The 15,129-nt window shown below is 40.2% G+C and overlaps 2 protein-coding genes across 2 annotated transcripts in view; one reads left to right on the top strand and one right to left on the bottom strand.

Annotated features, from left to right (window-relative positions):
• LOC135322503 (nascent polypeptide-associated complex subunit alpha, muscle-specific form-like) overlaps positions 1–15,112 on the bottom strand; it is a 31,428-nt gene extending 16,316 nt beyond the window's left edge. The window contains 1 exon segment of the mRNA XM_064491292.1: positions 15,072–15,112. Coding sequence (XP_064347362.1) covers positions 15,072–15,112 — 41 coding nt within the window.
• The window catches only part of TCF20 (transcription factor 20), an 86,028-nt gene that overhangs the window by 9,373 nt on the left and 61,526 nt on the right, over positions 1–15,129 (top strand).

The following is a 15,129-nucleotide window of genomic DNA, read 5'->3' on the forward strand; positions in this document are numbered from 1 at the left end:
CTTGGGGCCCAAACTGATCCCAGGCAATTGGCTTTGTTTTGTTTTGTGTTTTGTGTGTGTGTGTATTTATTGAAGTACAGTCAATTTACAACGTTGTGTCAATTTCTGGTGTACAGCATGATGCTTCAATCATAGATGAACATACATTCATTTTCATATTCTTTTTCACCATAAGTTACTACAAGATATTGAATATAGTTCCCTGTGCTATACAGTATGAACTTGTTTTTTATCTCTTTTATATATATTAGTTGGTATCTGCAAATCTCGAACTCCCAATTTGTCCCTTCTCATCTCTTTCCCCTCAGGCAATTGGCTTTGGATAATGAGACTATCCCCTCCCTGGGGAAAGCAAGGTGTATGGGCAGGAAACAGATGGGCATGGGGGCAGGAAGGTAAGGAGTGCTTTTCTGTGTATTCTGTGAAGATCCTCTGCTGAGGGACAAGAGCAGGGTAGAGAGCTGGAAACTGGAAGAACACAGAAAAGACTTGAAGAAACTGCTGTGGCAAGCAGATAGAGCCGGCTAAGTAAACAAGAATTGCAGGGGGAAAGTGTAAAGTAGTTTAGATGAGCTTTCTGTCTCCTGGGATTTTAGAGAAACTGGTCAGACCTTTACAGTTGTTTGTCTAGTTTTGGATTCCAGTGGTTTGGACTCAGCTTTTCCTGTCTTGTGTCTGGTAACTCCCTTCCTTCCCCATATGTTTCTGCCATTCCCATTCATAAGACCAATGACTTGTAAATTATTCCAGAGCTCTCATGCTTTATTTAACCAGTACTTAACATAGCACTCCCTGTGTTAGGTGGCAGTGTTCTGAGTGTTATATCAAAACAGCACAGTTAAGGTGGGAGACACACTTAATCACTTTGGAGCTGGGCTACCCCAGGAGGGCCTGGCTGGAGCAGAAGTGAGCATCCTCTTCCTTCCAGCTTCACAACCAGAGCAACTCTTGTTATCTGTCTCTCGTCGTAGGTATCTGTGTAAGATTTTTGCTGGAAAAACTGCAAAAATATTTTCGAATATGACTGTACTGGACTCTAAGGTCCTTGCAGTCAGGGCTGTGTTTTGCTTTATTTTACATCCCTGGCAGCTGGCACGCTGCCTGTCGGTGTGTTGCTAGTGCATTTTGGTGTGTTGTTAGTGAATGCACCGTTTTGCCTCTGAGCCTCTGCTGGAATGCCCTATCTTTCTCCTCTGTCTTTATCCATATATTACAGTGATGTATGTCATATTGTTACAGTTAATATGAAATGTGTCTATTTCACCACAAGATTGTATTCTTAGGTGGTAACATGCCTAGTTAATCTTTTATTTCTTTATGTCTCCTTTACATAGTAGGTATTAAAGTAATAGTAAATTTGGATTCATTGTAGAAAACTTGGAAAGTGTCTCTAAGAGTAACTAAAATAGTTGAAGAATGGGGGGAAAATTCAGCAAAAATATTAGCCAAAGAAGTGAGTAAATTTAGCCTGATAAAATATTCTAAGCAATGAATTAATGAGGATCTTAGGGCATGTTGAAGAGTGATGGCTTACTGTTCCTCAACTCTGACGAGAAAAGCAATAGCAGATGAAGTCAGAGGGAGTGTCAGTGGCTTAGGTGGACAAACCAAAGAACTCTGCCCTGTGGGGAACTCTGGGAATTTCTCCTGGAGAATTTTAGACAGTAGCATACACTCATTTGTGTGCAGTAATTCCTACTTGATGGCAGAGGCATGGCGAACATGCCCTCAAGATTCTAGCCAAGTGGCATCTACAACCTCAACATACACAGTGTAAATGAACCTAAACAGATTTATAGGTACCTGTACATTAGTGAAGAGACATAAATAAAAAGTACACATTGCATTTGAATTTAGTGCTACTGTTTTGTTTTGTTTTGTTTTTACCTAGTGGATATGTGAGTTTAAACATAACAGGAGTAGAATTTTCGTCTTCTTTTAGTTAAGTCTTTGTGGAAGCAGATTCAAGTTCTAACATACTGAATAAGAGAAATTTGAGTTGGAGTGAAGGACATTGCAGCCTGTCACTTGTTAAATGCCTCTTTTTAAGAAAAACTGAAATTTTGCTACATTGGCTGGAAATTGGCTATCCCTAAAGAGACACAGGCCAAACGAAGAAGCCTGTAGGGGTGAAACACCAGAGAAAATACAAGAAAAAGAGAATTTATATTTCAATTCGGCCAAGATGCTAAGTCTATATACCATGCAAAGCGCAAGAAATGCAAAAGCAAGTAGAACAACTTCCCTTTCCCTGCAGTTCAGCGGCTGTGGGAGTCAGACATGGAAAATTAACATTCATATCTGTATAGGATCTACAAGAGTATAATAGTGGTGTGGCCAGAGTCCTGGGAGAGAACTAGGGAAGAGACTTTACCCCTGATTAAGAACTGGGAGGATATCAGAGAAGGCTGAGAGGAGGGGGCATGTGGGCAGGACCTGGAAGGATGGATAGGAGAGAGCATAACAAGGAAAGGTCCTTCAAGATCGAAGGCTTGGAAGGCTGTGGCGGATTACATAGCTAACTGCAGGCTCCCAGGGAGCCTGGAGGTTACAGGAAAGGGACGGTCAGAAGAAAGTGTGGGCCAAGAGTAAGGCAGGAATAGCTTGATAATGGGCCTTGAATTTGGGCCAGGGCATCAGCAAGTAGGTGATATGAGTTCCTAAGGAGGAGAGGCTAATGTTTTCTCTCTGCTTTAGTTCATTCTAAATTCGATCATTTAGGAATAGGAAAATGGGAAATTGTCTTTCTATAAATGAATAAAGACTTGGTTCCATAAGCCAATATATTGTTTCTCCTGTTGACCTGATTCAGCTTATTACCACTTTATTAAGATACATACTTTGTAATATTTTATTTTCCTTTAGAAATAAGATTTGATGCTACTAAATTAAAAATTCAAAAAAATGCCACTACTCTAACAGTTTTTTTGTTCTACAGTTAAAATGGTCATATGAAAGTAGTTACTTTTGTTGAAATACTTAAACACGGAAATAATTATATATGTTAAGGAAAAAATGTCAAGAATGTTAGCATAGTGTTTTACTTGAAACAAGTTTTAGGTAGAACTTTTTATTTCCTTGAAATGTATCCTTTTATTGTAAAATTAGTGTGTGCTGATGGTATAAAATTCAGACAGCATATAGGAATGTAATCTTACTCTCTAGAGACAACTGTTGTTTACAATTTAGTGCATATTTTGTATTTTTTTTAAAAAGGCTTTATTTTTTTAGAGCAGTTTTAGATTCGCAGCAAAACTGAGAGGAAGGTACAGAGATTTCCCATTTACCCTCTGCCCCCTCACATGCACAGCCTCCCCGCTATCAACGTCTCCTACCAAAGTAATACATTTGTTACAGTTGATGAACCTAAACTGACACATCATTGTTACCGAAAGTCCATAGTTTACAGTGTATTCTTAGTGTTGTGTATTCTGTGGTTTTGGTGAAATTTATGAGACACGTATTTATCATTACAGTATCATACAGAGTAGTTTTGTTGCCCTAACAGTCCTCTGTGCTCCACTTACTCATCTCTCCCTCCCCCCAACCCCTGATCTTTTTCCTGTCTCCATAGTTTTGACTTTCAGAATATGATATAATTGGAATCATAGAGTATGTAGCTGTTTCAGATTGGCTTTTTCCACTTAGTAATATGCATTTAAGTTTCTTCCATGTCTTTTCATGGCTTGATAGCTCATTTCTTTTTAGCACTGAATAATAGAACTGTATTTTTATGTGTAGATGAAGGTGGTTCTTAATACTATTTTAGAAAATATTCCCAGGTTTCTGCTTGCAGGTAGTTCATCTCCCAAAGACTTCTTAAGTATATGTTTCAGACAGTTGATGCTAAATTATTATCTAGTTTTTAGATACAGCAGCACACAAAGTTTTTTCTTTGTATGTATACTACTGATCTAATGACTAACATTTATACATCCTTTACCAAGTGCCAGGCACAGTACACAGTACTTATTCATTATTTTAATTCTGGCAAAAACATAGCTGGAACTTAGCTATGTGTGGCTCCAAAACCTTTTTCTCCCTTTTAATATGAAATCTGTACCTCGTAAAAATGCATACTGCATTTCTGCTTCCTTCCCCACCCACCTGAGCTCAGAAGCCCCCACATGCACACGGGTTCTCTCTTCCCCACCCTTGAAGAGGTCTCTTGTCTTGATTGGACAAGCGTGGCCTGAACTGCTGTCAGAGACTCTTGAATAGCATCTCCTTCTCCCGGGGCCCCGGTCCAGTCTCTTCCTAACTACTGCCAGAAGATCTAAAATACCTCCCTTGTCATAGTGCTCTCAATTGTGCTCTGAAGTAGATGTGGACGCCTTGCCTCGTTATTCAGGGTTCCACAGTAGGACCATTTCCTGCCTTTCCAGCCCCATCGTTCAGTTTCCTGACAGATATTCTCTATGGCAGCTTCTGCGTCCCCATTTCCGTGCACGTGTCTGTACCCTCTTTTCCCGTTCTCCATCATCTATTGGGATTGCTGTCTTAAAAGGCCTTTCTCAAATGAAACCTAACATTCCCTTAACTGGGGTTTTCTCTCATGGCATTTCGTAATCTTCTTACGCACATTTTAATCCTTACTTTTTTATTATACCTTTCTAACAGAGTTCTTGCCTTCCTTTCCCAGTCCTCTTTGAGGGTAAGGATTGTGGTGTCAACACTCCTTATATTTTCTGCAGTGCATTGAATATGTGAGCAGACTGAATAGTTTTTGAAGTAGAGAAGAACAAAAGTAGACAAAGGACAGAATTAATGGTATAATTGTCCTCTGGTGTCTGCAGGGGATTGGTTGTAGGAGACACCACCCACCCACCCCACCTTGGATACCAAAATTCATGGATGCTCAGGACCCTTACATAAAATGGCATAATTTTTGCATATAACCTATGCACATCACCCTATATAGTTTAAATCATCTCAGGATTACTTATAACACCTAATACAGTGTAAATGCTATGTAATAGTTGGCAGAATATGGCAAATTCAAGTTTTGCTCTTTGGAACTTTCTGGAATCATTTTCCCCCTAAATATTTTCAGCCTGCGGTTGGTTGAGTCCACAGATGTAGAACCTGTAGATAAGTAGGGTATTTATGTTGGGCACAAGGAAGATTTGTCTTTATTGAAGTATTGTTTTGGTGGGGAACAAAACATTCTCTTTTGAAAGAGAAGCCAGGATGGAGGTAGGTAAAGAATGAAGTGTAGGGTCCAGGACGCGGGAATAGAGGGCAGGAAGCCAGGTGGGGAAATGACCAGGTGAGGGGCAGCAGTTGTCCTTCAGGGTCCTGGGATGAGTCGTGGTACTTGTCCTCATGGTGTGCAGCGGTGTAGTGAGGGAAACAAACAGGTAGATCAACGATTATACATTATGAAAATTAGGCCATAGAGAAGGAAAAGTGCTAGAAAACATTTGATTCTAGAAAAGGGACAGCAGTTAAGAGTCAGTGATCTTAGCAAGATTAAAGTCCTGAACAAGTGGGCAGGAAGGTTGGCATCATGCAGCAGGAGGCAGTTGTAGGGTCAAGACATCCATTGTCCTGTCCCCCTTAAGTGAGCATTGCTGAAGGTATCCCATATATTTTAGGACAGAGATTGTGAAAGGCTAGCCTTCAGCATTTGAGCTCAGATCTTAAGGGAGAAGTAGGTCGGTATTAAAAGAAACAATGGTGAATTTAGTGTTTGAAACCCATATAGCAGCTTGTTTTTCAGTACTTCATGTGTTTGCAGGCCTGGAGATTGGAAGTCATGGGAATGAGCCAGGATTGAGGGAGATAACAGGTGAGGAGATCACATAATGAGATTCCTCTCTCTTGGTGTCCTAGGTTCTTTAAGATTAAGGTGCCTCCTTTGGGTCTGGTTTCATTTCCTTTTTTAAATTGATGTGAACGACTCACAATATAAAATTAACCATTTTTAATATAATACATTGTTATTAACTGTACTAACCTTGCTTTACATTAAATCTCCAGAACTTACCTTACAACTAAAAGTTTATACCCTTTAACCAAAATTAACCATTTTTAAGTGAACAATTCGACAATTCAGTGGTATTTAGTACATTCCCAACATTATACACCTATAACTTCCGTCTAGTTCCAAAACCCCCTTTCATCACCTCCAAAAGAAACTCCATATCCCTTAAGCAGTTGGTTCCCTTTCCCCCCTCGCCCCCAGCCCATAGTGACTACCAGACTGCTTTCTGTCTATGGATTTACCTATTTTGGTTATTTCATATACATGAAATTATACAATATGTGACCTTCTGTGCCTGGCTTTTTTGCTTAGCATGTTCGTGAGGTTCATCCACATTGTAGCATGTATCAGTACTTCATCCCTTTTTGTGTCTGAATAATACTCCATTGTATGTGTATGCCACATTTTGTTTATCCATTGATTTGTTGATGGACACTTGGGTTGTTCCCATCTTTTGGCATTTTGATAGCGCTGCAAGGAATAGTGGCATACAAGTATCTGTTTTGTATCTCTGTTTTCAATTCTTTTGGGTATATACATGGAGTAGAATTGCTGGGTCATATAGTAACTATATAATCTTTTGAGGAACTGCTGGACTGTTTTCCAGAAGTGGCTGCACCATTTCACATTCCCACCAGCATTGTATGAGAGTTCCAATTTCTCTACATCCTATCCAACACTTGTAATTTTCTCTTTTTTGATTATGGCCATCCAAGTGGGTGCAAGGTAGTATCTTATTGTTTTTTTGTTGTTGTTTGGTGGGGGAGAAATTAGGTTTGTTTGTTTGTTTATAAATGGAGGTACTGGGGATTGAACCCCGGACTTCATGCATGCTAAGCATGCATTCTACCACTCTGCCACTGAGCTGTACCCTCCCTGCCCCCTCCCCCCAATTTGTGGTTTTGATTTGCATTTCCCTAATGTTGAACATCTTTTCATGTGCTTATTTGCCATTTGTGTATCTTTGGAGAAATGTGTACTCACATACTTTGCTTGTTTTTTAATTGGGTTGTTGTCTCTTTACGGTTGAGTTGTATGAGTTCTATACTCTAGATACTAGACTTAGCAGGGATCAGATGTGTGATTTATGTTGGAATTTGGGGTTCTTTTTTGCTAGTATCATTTGAACAAGTTAGTTTAGACATTACTTTAGATATGAATAAGCTAGTATACTGGTTTGAACAGTACTGGAATCCCAGAAATAGAAATTTTGAATGATTCTGAAATTTGTTTGATATCTGTGTATTTTTTCCTGATGTCTTTGAAGCCTGTACAGCTCACAAGACCCATGAGACCTGGAGAAACCAAGCTTTGAGCAGTCCCAGCATGGATGAAATATTGTAAGCCACTTTTTCCTAAGACAGAGACATTTACAGTTATGTATTGAATCATGTCTGTGTTTTAGTCGGAAGGTCATATTCCAAACACAGAATCACAGGAGCACTCCCAAGTGATGGATAGCCTATCCTGAAACTTCAGTAGCACTATGCTTCAGAAAGGGTTTGTTTTATTTCATCAACCATTGTTTGGTGTGATCACCTGCTTCTGACTTGGGAGCAGGGTTTATGCATTAATGTTTACCTTTCAGCCAGTTCCTCTCCTACTTGTTTCCATCTGCTGTAGGTGGTCTCTGTTCCCCAGTGGCTGCTGGTTTGCTAAGCCAGCTCCTGGTGGAACTCTCCTTCCTTTGCCTAATTTCAGGAGCCAGCTTCTCCACATTCGCCCAAATAATAGAGGAAAAGATGCTCATTAAAATTATTTATGTCACCATGAATAGAGCTAAGCAAGAATTGTCTTGAAAGTTATCATTAAAATTTTTTTCATTAGGTAAGTTTGGAGTGGGGTACGAAGAAAAGATTCTTCCTTGAGTTTCTCATGCCAAGGACTTTGAGTTTAGATTGTGAGGTGAGTTAATGAGTACAGTGAAAGGAATGGAAATGTCTAGCGTCTAGGCCTGGACCTTGGTCAACATTGGAGTATCTTTACTGTTACTTTTGAAAGTGCCTTTTAGTTTATTACTTTTAAGTTTAACCCATTTTCCTTTAAAATACTTTTCTCTAGCATTTTTGCCCTTGCCTTTTTCTTTTTCTTCCTTTCTTTTCCTTCTTTTTGCTGCTGTATAGGTAGAGAGAGTATGAGATTATTGATTTTATGTCTCTTCTAAGTGCTTGACTTAGAGCTTTTCACATGGATGGGAGTGTTGTGTCTTTATACTCTCTTTGCCTGATCCCTAGTAGGACCGCAGTGGGTGCTTAATCAGCTGTGGCACTAAACTTACAGAACGGGTCATGTCATTTTTAGAAGACATTCTAGAACAATAAGGATCACGGCTTTTGTATTCCCCAGCCTCTTGAGGCTGCGGCTTGATTTCTCCCATCTGTTCTGGAGGATTCCCAGCAGCTCTCCTCACTGCTCTTTGTCCCCATTCGTTTCTCATTCTGAGACTCCAGTTACATGGATGTGATAGACCTTCTCACTGTTTCCTTTTGACCACTTTCTCCTGTGTTGTTTATCCTTCTCTATTTTTCTGGATAGTTTCTTTTGACCTGTCTTCCATGTAACCAGTTCTCTCTGACTAATCTGTGTTTAATTGAAATCAAGAACTCAATGGATGTGTTTATTGTAATTGAAATATACAGTAAAAACTGAAAAGTTTGGGACCTTTCAAACTTGCTCTGTTGCTTTTTATGGATTCTTGTTCCCTCCTAAATTTTTCCAAGCTTGGCTTTTATTTCCTAAAACAGAGTAAATATAGTTGTTTTATAATCTCCTTCTCTCAGTTCAATTATCCAGAGTCCCTTTGGGTCTTTGACTGTCTATGATAGTTCTTACTCATGGTGTTTTGTCTATTCATATGTTTGTGTGCTGAATGTAGTATTTGAAACATTATTTATAGAAATAATTAGAGGCCTTGGATGTCTTTCTCCAAGGAGGATTTCCATTTGCTTTTTCCAGGTATGTGTGGTGTGCACTAGCAAACCAGGATTACTTTAATCCAAGTTGAGAATTTGAGATTTTCTGACTATCCAGGTGATTTGAAGCTGAGCCCATAGGAAGGCTGATTTACTTCTAGTTCACTATTACTCCTAGGATGCAGCCCTTTAGGGCCTCAGTCCCCTGGTTTGATGGTGGTTGTGGGCTTATGGAATATCTCCCTGTGCAGGACCCTGAGGGGCAGACATGCCGGTGGGGACCCTTGGCCACCTCTGGCAGATCAGCAGTTGCCCCTAGGTCTCAGTTTTTTGGGTTTCCATTATTTCCCGGATATTAACTTGATAATTCCTCACTATACTGTTAGCTTTTTGTTACTTTTAAAACGATGTGTATATACATTTTATCCAGTTTTTCCTAAATTATTTAATTCATCATTATGGAATGCAGAAAATGAGACCTTATTTTCATGGACTTGTGTATTTTAACATTCGCCTTGAAACAAGTGACCGTAAGGTGAGACACTACACCGTAGTCTTGGTTACATCTCCTTGCGACACTGAGTACAAATTGGCACAACTGGTCAGGAAAGCCATGCGATGTTGATGGCAGGATTCTTTAAGAATCAGTTTCTAGAGGTGGTCTCCAAAGCCAGTTTCCCAGTTTTTGAACCCCAGCTCTGCCACTTACTAGGAGTGTAGCAAATAACTATTCTGTGCCTCTGTTTTCTTGTCTAAAAAAATGAAAATATGAATAGTACTCACCTGTGTTTGCAGTGATTAAATTACTTGATAACTAAAGCTTTTAGAATATTGCCTGACTCACAGTAATCATTAGATAAATTTTAATTATTAAAAACCATCTAGAAAATTTGGAAATAGCTAATTTTTCAGAAGATGATTATATTGTTTTGGCTTTATTTTCAAAATTTGGAATTTCAGGTGGTGATGCCTTCTCATTTCTAAGCTAATTTCAGAATGACTGAAGTTGGTGTTTGCTAATTCCATGCCAATGGTCAAGGAAGGAAGAGACGCTCCCCTGCACGTCACAGATCAACTGTCTCCAGTTGGGTCTCCAGCAGTCAAGCCGCTGTCCCTCAGTGAGGAGGGTGGGAATTGGGCTTGTGGCTTGTGGCTCTTGCCTATAGAGTAAGAATGTGCTCGTTTGGCATTTTGATTGTGAATTACGAGGATTGATGAGGATTTAACCCTGCTGTGATTTTAATGAATGGACTATATAGATCGCAGGGTATGGGAGCTTTCTTAATTAGAGAATGACAGAAATTAAATGTCGCAGAGTGGTTTTCTATCAGTCATTGTAATTGATCATTTTGTCTTTTAGGGTTTGTTTTGTTGTATTTTGTTTGAGCGAGTGATAGCTAACTCTCCGAGTTTTTTTTCCTTGTTACTTGTGTTTTGCCTATTTTGTCATTGGTTCAGACTTTTACCTGAGAAAGTGAGAGATGACAGTAATATTGATAACAATCACTTTAGTTTATATGGTACTTAAAAGTTGATAGATTTATTGTGGAACAGTCCTGTGAGGCAGCAAGGTAGTTAACTCCATTGTTGAAAATGAGGAAAGTGGGACTTCCAGTTTAAGAAACTTGCCCAAGTCACAGAACAAGTGGCAAAACTAGTATTTAAATATAGGTTTCCTGGTTCCAAATATAGTATTTTTTCCAATGCATCACCCAGGAGAATCCATTTGAAAATAGGTTTAATAGGGAAAGCAATTGCACCTTGCAAAAATAAAGTTGTATTTTCACTTATTTTGCTTGCTGAAATAAAATTCTATTTCCAGAAGCTTTTTTAAGCATGTTTTTCTTGGTCTCTTTCTTCAAGACATTTGGTTTGACTCTAGGTAAGGAAGCAACACTTGATGCTCTCGCTGCCCCATAAGGGGAGAGATGGTTGTGGTGATCTGGACCCCAGTCGAGAAGGGTTTTATGGTTATTGCTTTCCAAATCTCTTGGGAAAGCAAACAGTAGTCAGGAGTAGTTTCTTCTGTCTCTCATGCCTATTGTTTGTCTACTTGGCACCCTCCTTGTTATGGTTATGGCTTGTCCCTCCCCTCACCTTTTTTTCCTTTCTGAAATGAGAACCACTTAAAATACGGTCTAGAGCTAAAGCCATTCACGAAGATCTTACACTACTGAAATGATCTGCCTTTTTATTTCTTTAAAATCTTCCAATCCCAAATTTGCTAATTCTTGACGCTCTTCTTAGAGACTTAGAGGTGACTCTTTCTCCTTATTTAGTTTGGAGTTGGAGTTTTGAAGTTTGTAATGTATTTGAAACAATCCTTTGGTCTAATTATAGAAATCTTTGTGGGTTTTTTGTTTCATTTTTTGTTTCTGTGTTTTTAACTGGGAAGCTCAGTAATGTCTAGAAGGATGCTTAACTTAACGGCTCAATTTATAGATGCATTTAACAAGAACTGACGCATTGTTTCCCAGTATTTTGAAGTTGTGAGTTTGAGGCAGTGTTGCAAGTTGTAGAGTGTGTCCACTCTGCTCACCTGATGAGCTCCTGACTCCTGAGCTCTTTCATAGGAATTAATCACCCAGACTGTATTCTTCCCATGCCTGTATCCCCAGCCATATGGAGAGGACCCCATAAACTGTAAAAAGGTCCATTGGCTTTTATCTGGAGTGGACTACACCCATAGAGCTCAGTTATGCCTTTTGCTTCATTTGACAGGTTGACCTATGGTGTTGGAATCTCCAATAAAATCAAGCCTTAGTGCTTTGGTTGACTGCATTTCTCATCTCTTTGCCCAAGAAGGCCAAAGACACGTTAAAATCTGCTTGTCCCATCCTGTATTTCCTTTCTAAGATTGCTGGGGCAGTGCTTTTGTTTTACAATGTGTTATTTGTTTGAACTCAACTTCAGCTCATAAATTCAGGTGTGATCAGATGGTGTTAAAAGAGCTTTTTGCATTTTAAACATGTCTGATTCATCGACTCAGGTGTCTCCATGCTTATGTCTATGTAAAGTAACTTTCAATATTTTTACATTTCTTTGTGCTCAACTTAAAAAGTACTTTCTTTTGAAGTTCAGAGCCTTTGGGAAAAGGTAGCTAATTTTCGAAACTCTTTAAGATGCTTTTTAAAAAAACCTTTCAGCTTACAATATTTACATTGGAGTGGGGGCGGAATTAGGTTTATTTACTTATTTTTGATGGAGGTACTGGGGATTGAACCCAGGACCTTGTGCATGCTAGGCATGCACTCTACCACTAAGCTATACCCTCCCCCCAATATTTACATTTTTAAATAGTAAGTTGAGTGGCTTTACTCATCAGAAGTGGTGATCCATTATGTTCAGCTCCTTCGTGGAAGAGGTGCAGATCAACCTGCCTCTCCTTATGGTCCAGTGAGAGGTGAGGCTGAAAGCAGAGAATGAGGGGGAGGGATCATAGAAACTCGTTTTGGGGATTAACTTACTCACAGATGAAAACTTTTGGTTTCCATCTCTTACCTTTGCTTTTGTCAGAAGGAGAATTTATATTGTCAACTTAATTCAGCCAGCATTTGAATGCTTGCTACAGGCATGGCAGTAGGAGAGCCAAAGTCCCAGCTGTTGGGGAAATAGAGGGGTTAATAACTCAGGTTATGTGCTGACCATGGTAAGTGCTCTAGGAGGAGGAGTTAAGGGAAAAACAGAATTTGTACTAGGCTTTAAAGGTGAGGCAAAGCTAACATTATTCAGGCTGAAGAACCAGCTAGAACAATGGAAAGGAAAGGCTGCAGAGATACCTTCAGGAGTGCGTGCTGGGAAATACACAGAACGGGACTAAGGACAGGAGAGGTTAAGGGCACATTTTTATTAGACCTGGGTTTATTATTATTTTTTTAATTGAAATATCATCAATTACAATGTATCGATTTCTGGTGTACAGCCCAATGTCCCAGTGATGCACACACAAAAATATATTCATTTTCAAATTTTTTAGACCTGGGTTTAAATCCCAGCATTTTTTCACTGAGTAGCTGTGTAACCTTGTTAGAGTTACTTAAACTTTCTGAGCCTCAGTCCCTCCATCTGCAGAATGGCTAATAACGACATCCTAGACTTGTTAAGATTAAATGAGACTGTAATGTGTTGCCTGACACATAGTGTGAGCACTCAGTAAAAATAGTTGCAATCATTAAATTTCTTTTCATTTTAAATTTTATTTGTTTTAAAGTTAACGTGTTCATTAAACCAGTTCCTAAAAGGTGACTGTCCCCAAAGACAGCTGTTGTCAGCAGTTTGATGAATGTCTCCTTTTTAATTTCATCTCTGTGCATCTCTGATTTTTTGTATTTGTTTTGATTGCCATTGTTTCAGCTTTAGGGTGTCTGGGAGGCAGGGAAAGGGAGGGCTGTGTGGCATTCCTAGAAGACAGGACTGAGCTATCTGTGTTGTTTAAATGATTAGGAGCCAAGGAAAGTTTTAGAGGTCAGGGAGTGACTTGATCAGATCTGTTTCAGTAATAATGCTGAAACATGAGTTCGGTTGTAGTTTGGTTGTGGTGGGAGGGAAGGGAATATTTGCTTGGGTTTAGGATGCCATGCAGGCATCAGACACATTTGTTACATGCTTTCAACTGTGTACTGCCTAGTTGGGGAAATGAGGTGCTCGCATGAAGCAGGGAAGTGAGGACAAGGCAGGGGCCAGGCACCTGATAGAGGTAGATGGACAAGAAATGCTGTATCTCTTTAGGGAAGGCAAGATCACTGAGTGTTTCCTGAAGGCTTCAGTGAGGAGGCCAGATGTGAGTCAGGTCTTGAAGAATGACTCAGATTTGGGAAACATTTTGGACAGCAGCAAAGCACCAGTCAAGAGGTACAAGCATTGATTGCTACACGGTCTGGATGGAGTGGTGTACTCGGGCTCCAGCAGTGAGGAGTGTGGTTGGAAAAGAGAATTGCCGGTGCTCTCGGCAGACCTGTTACCACCTGGCCTGTGACCCTGATCTCTCTGTATTGCAGTTGTCTCCTTTTCCAGAGTGTAAGCCTTTTCAAAAGGGCAGAATAGTCTTGGTCATCCCTGTGTTCTCGGGCCTGGTAAAGAGCCCAGCACATAGTATATGGTTAAGAAAAAAAATTGAACAATTGAATATTTACTGTTCATGGAAATTATAGACTAGATAGCCTGCTGTTTCCTCAAGCTCAAAAGAGTCTACAAATCCTAATCTCATCTCTCTCCCCTCCCTTTTTCATTCTGCCTTCAGCTACCAGGACTTACCCCAGCACTGTGTGCGTGCCTCCCATCCCATAATCATTTCTGTCCACCTGTCGGGGATGACTCTTTTTGACCCTCCCAGCACACCTGGTGTCTAGCATGTCACACTCTCTCAGCTCCGGGACCCCACCTGCCTTTCCTCCTTCCTCACTAGCTGTTCCTTCCCTTAACTCTCCTTTTCTAACTTCTTTTCCTCTTTCCCAGTTTCTGAATGTCAGAGTGATTCAGGGATCAATCCTACACACAATCCCTAGACTAGTGGCTTTAAACCTTTTTTGACCAAAGCACTTGCCAGCCTGGTGTACGCACACTACGTTCACTTGTGCACATAGACACTTGTGCCTGAAACAAAAGTTTCACAAGAAAGTTCTCATAATTTCACCTTACTCTGAGCCATGGACTCTGTTATTTCCCATTCTGTTCTTTTTTAAAGTGCTGTTCATGACCCAGTAAGTTGATTTCACAACCTGCAGTTTGAAGAACTGCTCTCAGTGATCTCATTCACTCCTTTGACTCTAAATACTATCTCTGTGCTGATGACTTTCCCATTTATATCTCCATCCCCACCTTTCCCCTGAGATCCCGACATGCCAGCTGTCTACCTGACATCTCCACTTGGACATCCACTAGGAATCTCAAAGTTAACATGTCCAGCAAAGCCTCTTGATTCCCTTCAGCCTGTCCCCCTCTCTGCCTCATTGCTCTCCATGAATGATGCCGTGTTCACAGTTGCTCAGTAAGGGACAATTCTGGGATACAGGCTCCCAAGCCCATGTTCTGGTCCTGGCGCTGCCACCTGATGAGCTTTGAGACCTTGGGTAGTTACTGAACCTTGCTCTGCCTCATTGGCTTCATTTGAGAAAGGTGGGGTTTTCAGCTGTACATTTCTCCTGGGACTGTTGTGAAGACTGAATGGATTTTACCTGCAAAGGACAAAGAGCACATGGCTGCTGTTGTCTGTCATCGTTGTTGTGTCCCTCA

This window comes from Camelus dromedarius, chromosome 11, assembly GCF_036321535.1.
Source record: "Camelus dromedarius isolate mCamDro1 chromosome 11, mCamDro1.pat, whole genome shotgun sequence".
NCBI classification, from domain to species: Eukaryota; Metazoa; Chordata; class Mammalia; order Artiodactyla; family Camelidae; genus Camelus; species Camelus dromedarius.